Source organism: Cetorhinus maximus, chromosome 2 (assembly GCF_964194155.1).
Source record: "Cetorhinus maximus chromosome 2, sCetMax3.hap1.1, whole genome shotgun sequence".
NCBI lineage: Eukaryota > Metazoa > Chordata > Chondrichthyes > Lamniformes > Cetorhinidae > Cetorhinus > Cetorhinus maximus.
Window position 1 is genome coordinate 101,150,700 of NC_135880.1, and position 12,203 is coordinate 101,162,902.

A 12,203-nucleotide genomic window follows, 5' to 3' on the forward strand; every position below is an offset into this window, starting at 1 on the left:
CTGAGGTCAATGAGGATCAAATGGAAAACCTTACCCTGGTTAGAACCCTACTCCTTGCAAAGGAAGGTGATGTGGCTGTCAGAGCTCAACCATTGCAGTCGTGTACCATGAGTGCAGGAGTTCTTCAGTGAAAATATTTTTTGGTTCAAACATCTTCAGCTATTTCATTAATGAGCTTTCCTTCAACACAAGATCAGGTGTGAAGTTGTTCAGTGGCAATTCCTTGGTACAGCACCATTCACCAACATCATTTTCTTGTAAGCTATTTACTACTTGAGAAGTTGAACATTTTCCTGGACAGAGGAGTTTGCTTGATCAAGCTCAATACCTGCCCCTCAATTATGGGCATCCTATAGCTGTAGTATGTACAATCTACAGGATGCACTGCAGCAACTCATCCATGGTCACGTTGACAGCATCTTCCTCCCTTGCAATATCTACCATTAATAAAGGCAAAGCAGCGTAATTCACCCCTAAGACCACACAGCATCTTGATATGAACATATGCTGACACTTGTTTCTTGTTGCTCACAAGAACGCAAGAGTTAGGAGCAGAAGTACATCCTAAGGTCTCTTGAGCCTGCTCTACCATTCAGTGCCATCGTGGATGATCTTCTGCTTCAGTTCCACTTTCTTTCCTGCTCCCATATCTCTTGATTCCCTGAGAGACGAAAAATCTGTCCATCTCAGCCTTGAATTTACCCAATGATGGAGCATCTACAACTCTCTGGGCTACAGAATTCGAAAGATTCACAACTCTCTTGAGCGAAGAAGTTTCTCTTCATCTCAGCCCTAAATGGACAACCCCTTCTTTGAGGTTGAGCCCCCATGTTCTCGGTTCTCCAGTGCCGAGGGAAACAGCCTTTCAGTGTTTACCCTGTCAAGCCCTTCAGAATCTTGTATGTTTCAATGAGGTCACCTCTCATTCAAATCGGCCCAATTTACTCAACCTCTCATCATAGGACAACCCTCTCATCCCAGGAACCAATTTGGTGAACGCTCACTGTACCGCCTCCATTGCAGTTATATCCTTCCTCAGATATGGAGACCAAAACTGCACACAGTTTTCCAGGTGTGATTTCACCAAAACCATGTACAATTGTAGTAGAACTTCCTTGTTCTTGTACTCCAGGCCCTTTGCAAAAAAGACCAACATGGGATTTGCCTTCCTAATTGGTACTGTTGCTGTATTTGGATGCGAACTTTCTGTATATGTCTACACCCAAGTCTCTCTGAATGTTAACAATTAAAAGTTTAATGCCTATTAAAAAAAATTATGTTTTTCTATTCTTATTGTTAAAATGATTAACCTCATGCTTTACCACATTATTCTCCATCTGTACTTTATTACCCACTCATTCAACCTGTCAATATTGCTTTGCAGCCCCCTTGTGTCCTCCCCACAGCTTACATTCGCGCCTAACTTTATATCGTCAGCTAGCTTGGATACAGTACCCTCGGTCTCTTTGTCTAAGTCATTAATATAGATTGTAAACAGCTGAGGCCCCAGGACTGATCCTTGCGGCACTCCAATAGTCATAGCCTGGCAACTTGAAAATGCTCAATTTATCCCTAATCTTTGTTTCTTGTTTGTTAACTTATCCCCATCTGTGCTAATATACTATCCCCCATTCCATGAGCCCCTATCTTGCATATTAACTTTTTGTGTAGCACCTTACTGAATGCCTTCTCGAAATTCAAGAATACCACATTTACTGGGTCTCCTTTATCCATCCTACTAGTTACATCCTCAAAAAACTCAGGGTTGAATTTTCTGTTTGGCGGGGGGGCAGGCGCGGGCAGCGATCAGGTCTGCACCACTATTTTACGTGGGCGGGCCAATTAAGGCCCGCCTAGTGTAATGCCCGACTCCCGAGGATAGCAGGAGTGGGCGGGCAGCAGCAGGAGTGCATTGTCCATCGGGTCCAATGCCGACTCGGCGGCCTGTTTATCTGAAGCGCTGGCAGCCTTTGCAAAGCTGCTCACAATGGCAAGTGGAAGGGGTCACCAGAGGGCTCCTGGTGAGCAGGCCAGTCCGGAGGGTAGGCCAGCAGAGCAGGCGAGGCTGGAGGGTAGGGCAGCGGGACAGACCAGGCTGGAGAATAGGGCGGGGGACCAGTGTGCCCCTTGTTTCTCAGATGACTGCCTTTCTGCCCTCCTCGAGGAGGTGGCAGCACAGTGGGAGGTGCTGGTTCCCCAGGATGGGAGGAGGAGGCCTCCCCCACATGACGAAACGTGCCTAGGAGGAGGTGGCAGAGGTGGTAAGCTCCCATGATGTGGTGCGGCGCACCTGGATCCAGTGCCGCAAACGCATCAACGACTTGTTGCGCTTTGGCAGGGTGAGTTCCATGTTGGCACTGGTCATATAACGCAGCAGGTCAGCTTACCACCCCCCCCACCCCCACCCTGCTGCCCACCCACCCCACTCCCCCAAGTCTGAGTGTAGGGACTGCATTGAGTCATTGACGGCATTTGTCCTTTGCTGGGTGGGCAAGCAGATACTGCCCATCCTGAGGTCAGCTTGAGAGGGCGATGAAGAGATGTGTATTGCCCCGGCAGCATGTATTACACTGAGTCCCACATGACAGGTTTGGGGCAACCTGGAGGAGCTGCACCTAGGCACTGTATTTGAACTCCAGGACATGTCCAAGTCAGGGTGATGACATGCTGGGAGGGGAGCTTCACGGTGATATGGCAATGAAACATCTGCTGCCCTCTGCGCTCCACGTGCTTGCGCCTCCTTGCTATGGAAGGATACACCGTGTGGTGCCTAATGTGATGTAGGCAGCATGTGTCCAAGGCAGGGTGGGGGGTTGTGGACTAGGCTTAGCATTTTTGTGTGAGTGTTCAGCAGCAGCGGGGTGAGGAGGCTCTGGAGCCCTGATATGTCCCACTCTAGTTGGGGGTGGGCCATGCGTGAAGAGAGTCCATGTGCAATTTTCGCTAATCAATGGTCTTCTCTCGTTTTCAGGAGAAGAATTCTCATAATGCGGCAGAGCGTGCAAGGACTGGTGGCGGGCAGGCGCAGATCGCCATTCTTAGCTGCTTCGAGGAGGTGGCCCTGGATCTGGAGAGGCGCCATGCGCCAAGGTCCACTGGTCTCGGTGAGGCTGGGGTGCCATGGCCAAGTATTTATACCCAGCAGTGAGGTCAGCATTGTTCTCCCAACAGCCATAGCAGCGCAGGATGTTAATTGATTTAATTTTGCAACATGGCTTGACCATTGGTTATGGAAGGATGAGTGCATAATGATCCAAGGGACAGGGATACACATTGACATTGTCTCCACGTTAACTAATCCACTGTCCTTGTTCTTCCTTTCAGCATCATCAGAGCAGGGCCGGGAGGAGGAGCAGCAGAGGCCCCCTCTCACATCTGAGGGGCCTGAAGTCTCATCAGCGTCACACCATCTCTGCCAGGCAGGCACCAGCGCAGATACTAGCAACTCAGTGGGGCTTCAAACATCGGCCAGTGTCCCGGGACACAGTGGCAAGGGCACTTCACAGTCGCTGGAGGAGCTGGCAGAGACAGAGAGTGCCCATGGAGCCAGCAGTCGGAGGACTGCAGGGGACCAGGCACACGCTCAGTCGGTGCCTGATGATGTGCCTCTGGAGTCGTCTGCAACGCAGCAAGTGCAGGAAATGCAGCTGGGTGTGCGGGAGCATCTGGGGGAGATGCATGAGGCTATGCTTGGCTTGATCTCCATGGTGGAGGAATCTACGTGGGCGACCACCGAAGCAATGAGCCACATGTCCGAGCGCCATGTGTCCTCCATGGAGAGAGTGGCGATTCTTGTGGAGAGGCACCTCCAGGAGACCCATCAGGGCTCCCTGGGGATGTGCTCTGACTCGCAAGCCCTCACATTGGCATTGACCTCAGCTGGTCAGTGCCAGTGTGGGAGATGGTCTGGGCATCAAGTTTCCCAGCTGGGTGCCCATCCATCCAAGGTGAGCAGGGAGGTCCGAAACGACCTTAGGTCGGTGCAGCAGCTGCCTGTCATCTCTGCAGGCACCTTTCAGGGCGTTCCTGGTGAAGGCGGCAGCTCCTCCGCCCCTCTCCCAGTGACCATAGCATCCAGTTAGGCTGCAACAATGGGGAGATGCCAGCTGTGGAACGGGCAGCTCCCTCCCAGGCGAGGCCAGCACAGGCTCCACGGGCCAGAGGACGACCACTAAGGTCATCGAGACCAGCACGACAGCAGAGTCAGCAGGCTGTCTCAGAAGCCACTCCCAGCAAGGGAGCAGCACCAAGGCATAGCACCCGGAAACGAAAACATAAGGCACCTTAGGCACACCATAGGTTTTTCACTGGTGCTTTTGTGTTAGCCCGAGATGAGGTTCCTTATGATTTGTTTTCTTTGGTAACATATTCTCATTTTCTTTTGGAATTAGTTGGTTTGCTTGACAGAATAAATTCAGATATGTCACCATGGCTGAGAGTGCCTCTTTTCTTCTGCACGTGTATGGTTTCCAAAACTGTAATGAGTGCTTGGTCGGACATTCAGCTTTATTAACAAAGCCCTTAGTTACTGTTCCTAACGTGGCAGATTTTGCACTTAGGTGTCGAGTATCGAACCTACAGCCCAGGCTTGCTCTGGAGGTCCATCTGTGCTGTGCTAGCTGGAAGTTCGTTGGATTAATGCCTCCCGGGTGTCCCCATCTCCCTGGAGTATGCCCGGGTCAGCGTCTACCTCTGAGCATTTCCCTGTGCATGCTCATCCTTGGATCCGCTGCTGGACTCATCGTGTGCAGCCGCAGCCACTGTGTCAACGTCTTCATCGTCTACTGTGTCACCCCCTTTCCAGCGCAAGATTGTGGAGAGCGCAGCATGCGCATCACTATCACTGACACACAATCTGGGGGGTACTGGAATGCGTCCCCTGAGCGGTCCAAGCATCTGAAGTGCATCTTGAGAAGACCAATGGTTCTCTCCACCACAGCCCTTGTCGGGGTGTGGCTCCTATTATACCGCTGCTCAGCTTCTGTTCTTGGATGGCGGAGAGGCGTCATGAGCCACCTTCTGAGGGGATAGCCCTTGTCACCCAGCAGCCATCCATCAAGCCGGGCTGGAGCACTGAAGAGTCCCGGCACCTGGGAGTGTCTAAGCATGTAGGCGTCGTGGGAGCTGCCTGGGTACCTTGCACAGACTTGTAAAATCTGCATCCTGTGATCACACTCTATCTGCACCTTCATGGAGTGGAAGCCCTTCCTGTTGATGAAGGCACCGGGCTCACCTGCTGGCGCCTTGATGGCCACGTGTGTACAGTCTATAGCACCCTGGACGTAGGGGAAGCCAGCAATGGCCGCGAAGCCTCTGGCTTACTGTCTCTGGCTTGCTGGTCCCAACGGTAGTGGAGGAAGGTAAATGCACGCCTGAACAGAGCGTCTGTAACCTTCTTGATACAAGTGTGCACAGCTAATTGGGAGACACCTCAAAGATTACCCACTGACCCCTGGAAGGAGCCAGAGGCAAAGAAATTGAGGGAAGCTGTGACCTTCAGAGCCACTGGCATGGGGTGTCCACCCACACAGTTGGCAGAGGTCTCAGGCCCTATCACCTGACAGATATAGTTGACTGTCTCCCTGGAGAGATGGAGCCTCCTTTGGCACTGCACCTCAGTCATATTGAGGTAGCTGCTTCACTGCCAGTGTACCCTGGCAGCAGGATAGTGGCATCTTCTGCGGCCCCTTCTACTTTTGACTACCTCTTGGCACTGCGCCCCTTGTACCTGCACCTGTCCTCCCAAAGGTGGCTCCCCTGGAGGCTGAATGTGCACACCTGGCCTCTTCCCCCTTCTAGCCCTCCCTTCCTCCTCAAAGGAGCTGTCTCCAGTGGACAGTTCAGCTCCCATTCCCAGACTAAGGGACGGCTTCTTGAAACCTGCAGGCCTAGAAAAGATTACTCACTGCAGAGTGCTGACCTGAAGTTCAAAATTCCAGAAAAAGCAGTTGGTATGCGTTTTGAAGTACTGTAGATCACACAGGCAAGTTTCAAAAGCTTTCAGAAATAAATGCTTGACTGTGCACACTTGCGACCCCAGTGAGCCATCTTAACCCATCTATAGATGAGGTTAATACAAATATGTACTACTCGCCTGCCTGTTGCGCCCGTACCCCGAGCTGAAGATTGCACTGTCGCCGCAAAATCAGCGTCGATTGGTGCCTCAAGGGCCTTAAGTGGCCCGTTAATTAATGGCAGGCGCGTGTCGGACATCATCGCGCGCCCGCCCAGCGAAATATCACAATGGCGCGCGGTGACATCGGAAAGCTCGCCCAACGTCACCGTGAGCCATTTTATGCGTGAACGTGTGGGGCCCGCCACCCGCACGCCAAAGGGAAAGATCAGCCCTGAGGGTAGAATTTTCCGGTCGGTGGGCAGCCATGATCGGCAAGCCCAGGAACGGTCAGGGAACAGGCTGCCGGCCACCATCGGCCCCCCACCATGACTTCACGCTGGCTGGCCAATTAACAGCCAGCCAACATGACAGACGTGCTGAAGAGCTCAGCACTGCCGGGGTGGGGGCAGGAGGAGGGCGAGCGCTGAAGTCAGTGCGGGCATGGAGGAGTGCAGAAAGAAAGCTCACTGAAGGCAGAGAGCTTCCTCAGGGAGCTGATGAATTTAAAATCAATAAAAACAGAATTAAAATCTGGATAAAATGTCCAAGTATCAGAATGAGTCACCTCAACATTTGGATGCTGAAAATTCTGTCCAAACATTTTAATTTAAAAAAAATTAATCTTGGAAACCCCATGAGGTTTCCTCAAAAAAGCAAAGGCCGCCTGGCCAATTCGCCCACCTGCCAACCGTAACGTTGGACGGGCAGCGAAAAATCGCCATCAATTGCTAATTTAATGGCCTTAATAGGCCTCTTAATTGTTGGCGGGCATGCTGCCAACTCTTGTCTGTGCCGCCGACCGAAGTATCAAGCAAGTGCGCGATGACGTTGGGATGCTCGCCCGACATCAACACATGCTATTTCTCACTTGAGTCGGGCATGCGCCTGCACACCAAGCAAAAAATTCCACCCTTAATAAATTTGTCAGGTGATTTCCCCTTCATAAAATCATGTTGACTCTGTATGATTATATGATAATTTTCTAAGTATGTTGTTAAAACTTCTTAATAATAAATTCCAGCATATTCTCAAGCACGCTAACTGGCCTGTAGTTCCCTGGTTTCTCTCTTCCTCCTTTCTTGAATAGCAGTGTTACATTTGCTAATTTCCAACGCACTGGGACCATTCTAGAATCTAGGGAACTTTGGAATATCATAATCAGTCCATTGTCTATCTTTGTAGCTATCTCTTTTAGAACCGCAGGATGAGGCCATCAGGTCCTGGTGATTTGTCAACATTAGTCCCTTAAGTTCCTCTAATAAACTTTCTCTGCTGATTAATTAGTTACTTTAAGTTCTTATTAACCCCTTGGTTACCCTCTATTCCTGGTACGTAATTTGTGTAATTTGTTCAACATCTCTTCCATTTCTTCATTCCCTATGATAATTTCTCCTGTTTCTGCAAACTTACTTTAGCTACTCTACTCCTTTATATATAGTTGTTAAAGTTCTTAGAATCTGTTTTTATATTCCTGGCTCTCATATACTAATTTTTCCCCTTTTTATCAGCTTTGTCCTTTGCTGATTTCTGAAACTCTCCTAAACCTCAGACTTACGGATATTGCTCACAACATTATAAGCCTTTTCTTTTAATCTATTACTATCCTTAACTCCATCCATAAGCCACAAATTGTTCTTTCTCATGGCGTTTTTACTTTTTAATGGAACGTATTTTGGGTGAACATTTTTAAACATTGCTTTAAATGTTTTCCATTGTTTACTTACCACCATACCCTTTTTGCCTACTTACCCAATCAACCTTAGCCACTAGCTCTCCCCTCATACCTATGTAATTGGCATTGTTTAAGATTCTTGCTTAGGATTGGAGTATATCACTCTAAAGCTTAACATGGAATTCAATTTTATGATAATTATTTTTTCCCAGATTACTAATTAACCCTGCCTCATTACACAAGACTAGATCTAAAATAGTTTTTTCCCTAGCTGGTTCCCCGGCGTATTGGACTAGGAAGCTGTCGCAAAAGTGCTCTTGAAAACTCATCTTTCGGGCTACCTTTGCCAATTTGTCCAGTCTATATGAAGATTAAAGTCCCCCACAATCATTATATTGCTGGGCTAATATCCTGGAATTCCTTAACCGGCACCATTGTCGGAGCACAATCAGCACAAAGACATAGTGATTCGAGGAGGAATCACATCAAATCAATGTGGCCTTTCCAGTATTGCCCTTACCCAAAGACAGTACTATCTGTTATAATTTATACAGTGATTTTTGTGGTGATATGTGTGCATTTTTTTTTCTGATGTTGGCTTTCTGTGCAGACAATTAAGGGCAGTTCTCTATTAATCCGCAGTATTGATTTTTGATTTTCATACATGGAGCTTAACCAATTTGGCTAAATCACTTTATGCTTACTGAGAAATAATTAGAATCCATTTAGTAAAATGTGATATGGCCAGTTTATATTATAACTTATTACTTGTAAGAATAGCTTTTTTTTTTCCTGTTTTGAATGCTGTTCATTTAAAAAAATTGTGTTCCTTTTTCAGGATCCCACCTCACCACGAGGTAGCCCACCCCACTCACCAAGGGAAAATGGCTTAGATAAATCTCGTCTGTTAAAAAAGGATGCACCTATAAGCCCAGCTTCTATTGCTTCCTCCAGTAGTACCCCTTCCTCAAAGTGCAAAGAAATGGGTCTTGTGAGTATTGTGTATACATTTCTATGGGCAGAAATTTTTGCTTGGCGAGTGGGCGAGTGCCCGACCCACATGAGCATGCCGACAACACCGTGCAGTCACGCAATAGTTCGGTCAGCGGGCGCGTGCCAGAGTTGGCAGCACGCCTGCCGACACTTAAAAGGCCAGCAAAGGCCATTAAATAATCAATTCAGGTCAATTTTTCGCTGGCTATCCAATCTAACGGTTGGCGGGCAGGCGAAAAGGCCAAGCAGCCTTTGCATTTTTTTGGAAACCTCATGCACGGGTTTCCAAGAGCAAATAAAAATAAAATAAAAGTTTTTCAATTAAATCAATAACATGTCCCTGCTCATGTGACAGAGTCACACGAGGGGACATATTTTATTACATTTTTATTTTCTTTATTATTTTTTGTTATATCACTTCATCTCCCTGAAGCAGCTCCGTGCCTCAGGGAGATTATGCAGCGCTCACTCGCGCACGTGTGCGAAGTTCATGCGTGGTCCGCTCGCCCCCTCCCCTCCCGCACAGGCAGCGCTTAGCGCTGCAGCTCGCGTTTTACGCTGGGCTGGCCTTAATTGGCCCACCAGCGTGAAATCGTAGTGTGATGCCGATCGCAGGTGGCAGTCGGCTTCTCGCCCACCCCCACCAAGCCCGCCAGCCAAGGGCAAAATTCTGCCCTATATAAACTCTTCGGTTAGAAATCATCAGTATTAACAGAGGCTCATTCTAATTCAGTAAAAGTGTTATCTTTCACGCCACTCTACTCCTCTTAGCTCTACTGTAATGTTTGTCTTAAAGTGCTCCCTGTTTCTGCGATATGACATGGAACCAAGTGGTGAAACTTGGTGATCATAAATTTTCTGCAGAAGACGGCTTAGTAAACTTCAACAGCAAATCAAATAGATAGTCTCTGGCAAAAAGCAAACAACTGCAAACCTGAACCAGAAAGAAAAGCTGCTGGATTCCAAGGTCACTGAGTACCCATGAAAAGAAAAGGCTGATGTTTTTGGACGCAAACCTTTTATCGGTAAATTGCAAACAATTTGAAAGCCAGCAACTGAATTTTTCAACCCCAGTGGGGGCAGGCATGGAATTACATGCCTGCGGCCAATCTTCTGCTTTCCTGGCTCCATTCCACCCTGGACAATTTCCCTGGAGGTGGGATGGGAGGGGGCAGGGCTACCCGCCTACAAACTGCAAGTAACTGACTCAACCAATTAAAGCTCTATTAAGGCCTATTGTTGGAGGCTGACTGGGATATTCATCGTGGCCTTCAGGTCCCCAAAGGCGTTGACATCATCACCCACCCTCCTCCCACCCCCACCCCGGCAGCGCTGAGCTTTTCAGTGCGTGCTTCATGCTGACTGGCCGTCAACTGGTCAGCCAACGTGAAATCACAGTCGGGGGCCGCTTGTGGTCAGCAGTCTGTTTCCCAGCCAACCCTGGGCCCTCCAATCACACCCGCCTGCCGAGCAAAAAATTCAGGCCAGTATGGGGTTCCAATCCCCATTTGAGCCTGATCACGGGGCCCTGAAACCCACAGGCAAAATCCAGGCCCAGGTCTCTGCTGCTTATCTTTTTAAGGTATAGCTTTGTATGCAAAGTCTGTAATTCATTCAGACGGATAAGAACATGAACTCAAAAAAACATACCTATTGATTTTTGGTAAAGATAATTTGACATTGTTCGTAATTGTAACTGTTGATTTCAGCTATTGGTGATATTACTAAAAATTTAGATTGATTGTTAGCTATAACCATCATCATCACAATGCTAATATATAATAAATGAATCTTTGCAGTATAACTTTGGAGTTGTCATATTGACAAAGCAGTTTTCTGTTTTTTTACAGAACGAGAAATCGACTACTCCAGTGTCAAAGTCGAACACTCCAACTCCACGATCAGACGCTCCAACTCCAGGAAGTAATTCCACCCCAGGATTGAGGCCGGTCCCTGGTAAACCACCAGGAATTGATCCATTAGGTAGGTAAATGGTTCTCTAAAAACAGTTGTCTTTGTATAGCTTTCTAATCTTATCCTTGCCTTTGGCATAAATTCCTGTTTTAATGTTGTAGGAATCAGTTTTGCATTTTACATGTTTACAGTTGCAAAAATCTTACTATAATTTTTATATGGAAAAATCCTTACAGGAAGCAAACCACAAATGTAACATTATACGCACTTTGATTTTTTTTTCCCCCATCCTCTTGATCTCTCAGATTGAACAATAAAATGCCTAACTGAGATGAACAAAAAGCATTTGCAGATATTTGGAATTTACAGTCACTGATAGCAGACTTTGGTCATTTACAGGCTTGAGGACTCCTATGCCATGCCCTTATCCTGCTCCTTTTGGAATAGTGCCCCATGCTGGTATGAATGGAGACCTAACGAGCCCAGGGGCATATGCAGGTTTACATAATATCTCCCCCCAGATGAGTGCAGCAGCAGCTGCTGCAGCAGCGGCAGCTGCTTACGGCCGATCTCCAGTGGTGAGTGATTGAGCAGGCTTTTAACCTTGAATTGACTAAGCTATTTTCTTTTTGTCAATAAGAAGACTGCTTATTTGAATGAATTTAAGCCAGGAAAACAGTTCAACGTGTGCCTGTAGATGCGACTATCATAATTAGGAAAAGGCAGTAATAGATGGTAATTGAAGCATTTTAAATGAATACTTAAGGCTAAATTTAATGCAGCCCATTGTGACAGGAAGCATGGCAGCCAGGCCCACTTAATCACAGGTGAGGCCCCACTGCGGCAAAACTTCCACTGATTAGGTGAAAGGGCGGAAGGGGCTGACGCGGGATTCCCAGTCGCTGCCGGCACGATGTCAATTAGGCTCATTAATGAGCCAATTGAAACTCATTATCTCTGAACCCACCACAATTTAGTGGTGACTCAGTGATTAAGTGGGAGCTGCACAGCTTTCCCGTGTTTCCCAAAGGCTCCCAGTAAACCCTGTCGGGTTTGCCAGCAGCCTACCAGGAGGTGCCCCACATCATCAGGCACTCTGGGTCGAGGGACCCCATATCGGGAAGGGCTGTTGTTGGTGGGGGGGGATGGTGGCGTTGAAAGCCACCACCTGTCCTTGCCTCTGACCTCCCTAACCTCCCCTCTCCATGACCCCTACCCCGTAATCTCCACCCTGTCCGCACTCAGCTTTAGCCTGGGGTCCCTCTGCGATCCTGGGCCACTGGTGGCTGCATTGCTGACAGCCCAGGATGGTGTCCTAGGCCCAACCACCTTCAGCTGCTTCATCAATGACCTTCCTTCCATCATAAAGTCGAAAATGGGGATGTTCGCTGATGATTGCACAATGCTCAGCACCATTCCCAACTCCTCAGATACTGAAGCAGTCCATGTTCAAATGCAGCAAGACCTGGACAGTATCCAGGCTTGGGCTGACAAGTGACAAGTAGCATT

The 12,203-nt window shown here is 48.2% G+C and overlaps 1 protein-coding gene across 6 annotated transcripts in view; it reads left to right on the forward strand.

Annotated features, from left to right (window-relative positions):
• LOC144696310 (transducin-like enhancer protein 4) overlaps positions 1 to 12,203 on the forward strand; it is a 213,037-nt gene that overhangs the window by 179,069 nt on the left and 21,765 nt on the right. For all 6 annotated transcript variants that reach the window (XM_078567535.1, XM_078567547.1, XM_078567540.1 and 3 more), the window contains 3 exons: positions 8,626 to 8,778; positions 10,631 to 10,763; positions 11,094 to 11,272. In XM_078567535.1, the coding sequence (XP_078423661.1) occupies positions 8,626 to 8,778; positions 10,631 to 10,763; positions 11,094 to 11,272 (465 nt within the window). The remainder of the gene's footprint in view (positions 1 to 8,625; positions 8,779 to 10,630; positions 10,764 to 11,093; positions 11,273 to 12,203) is intronic.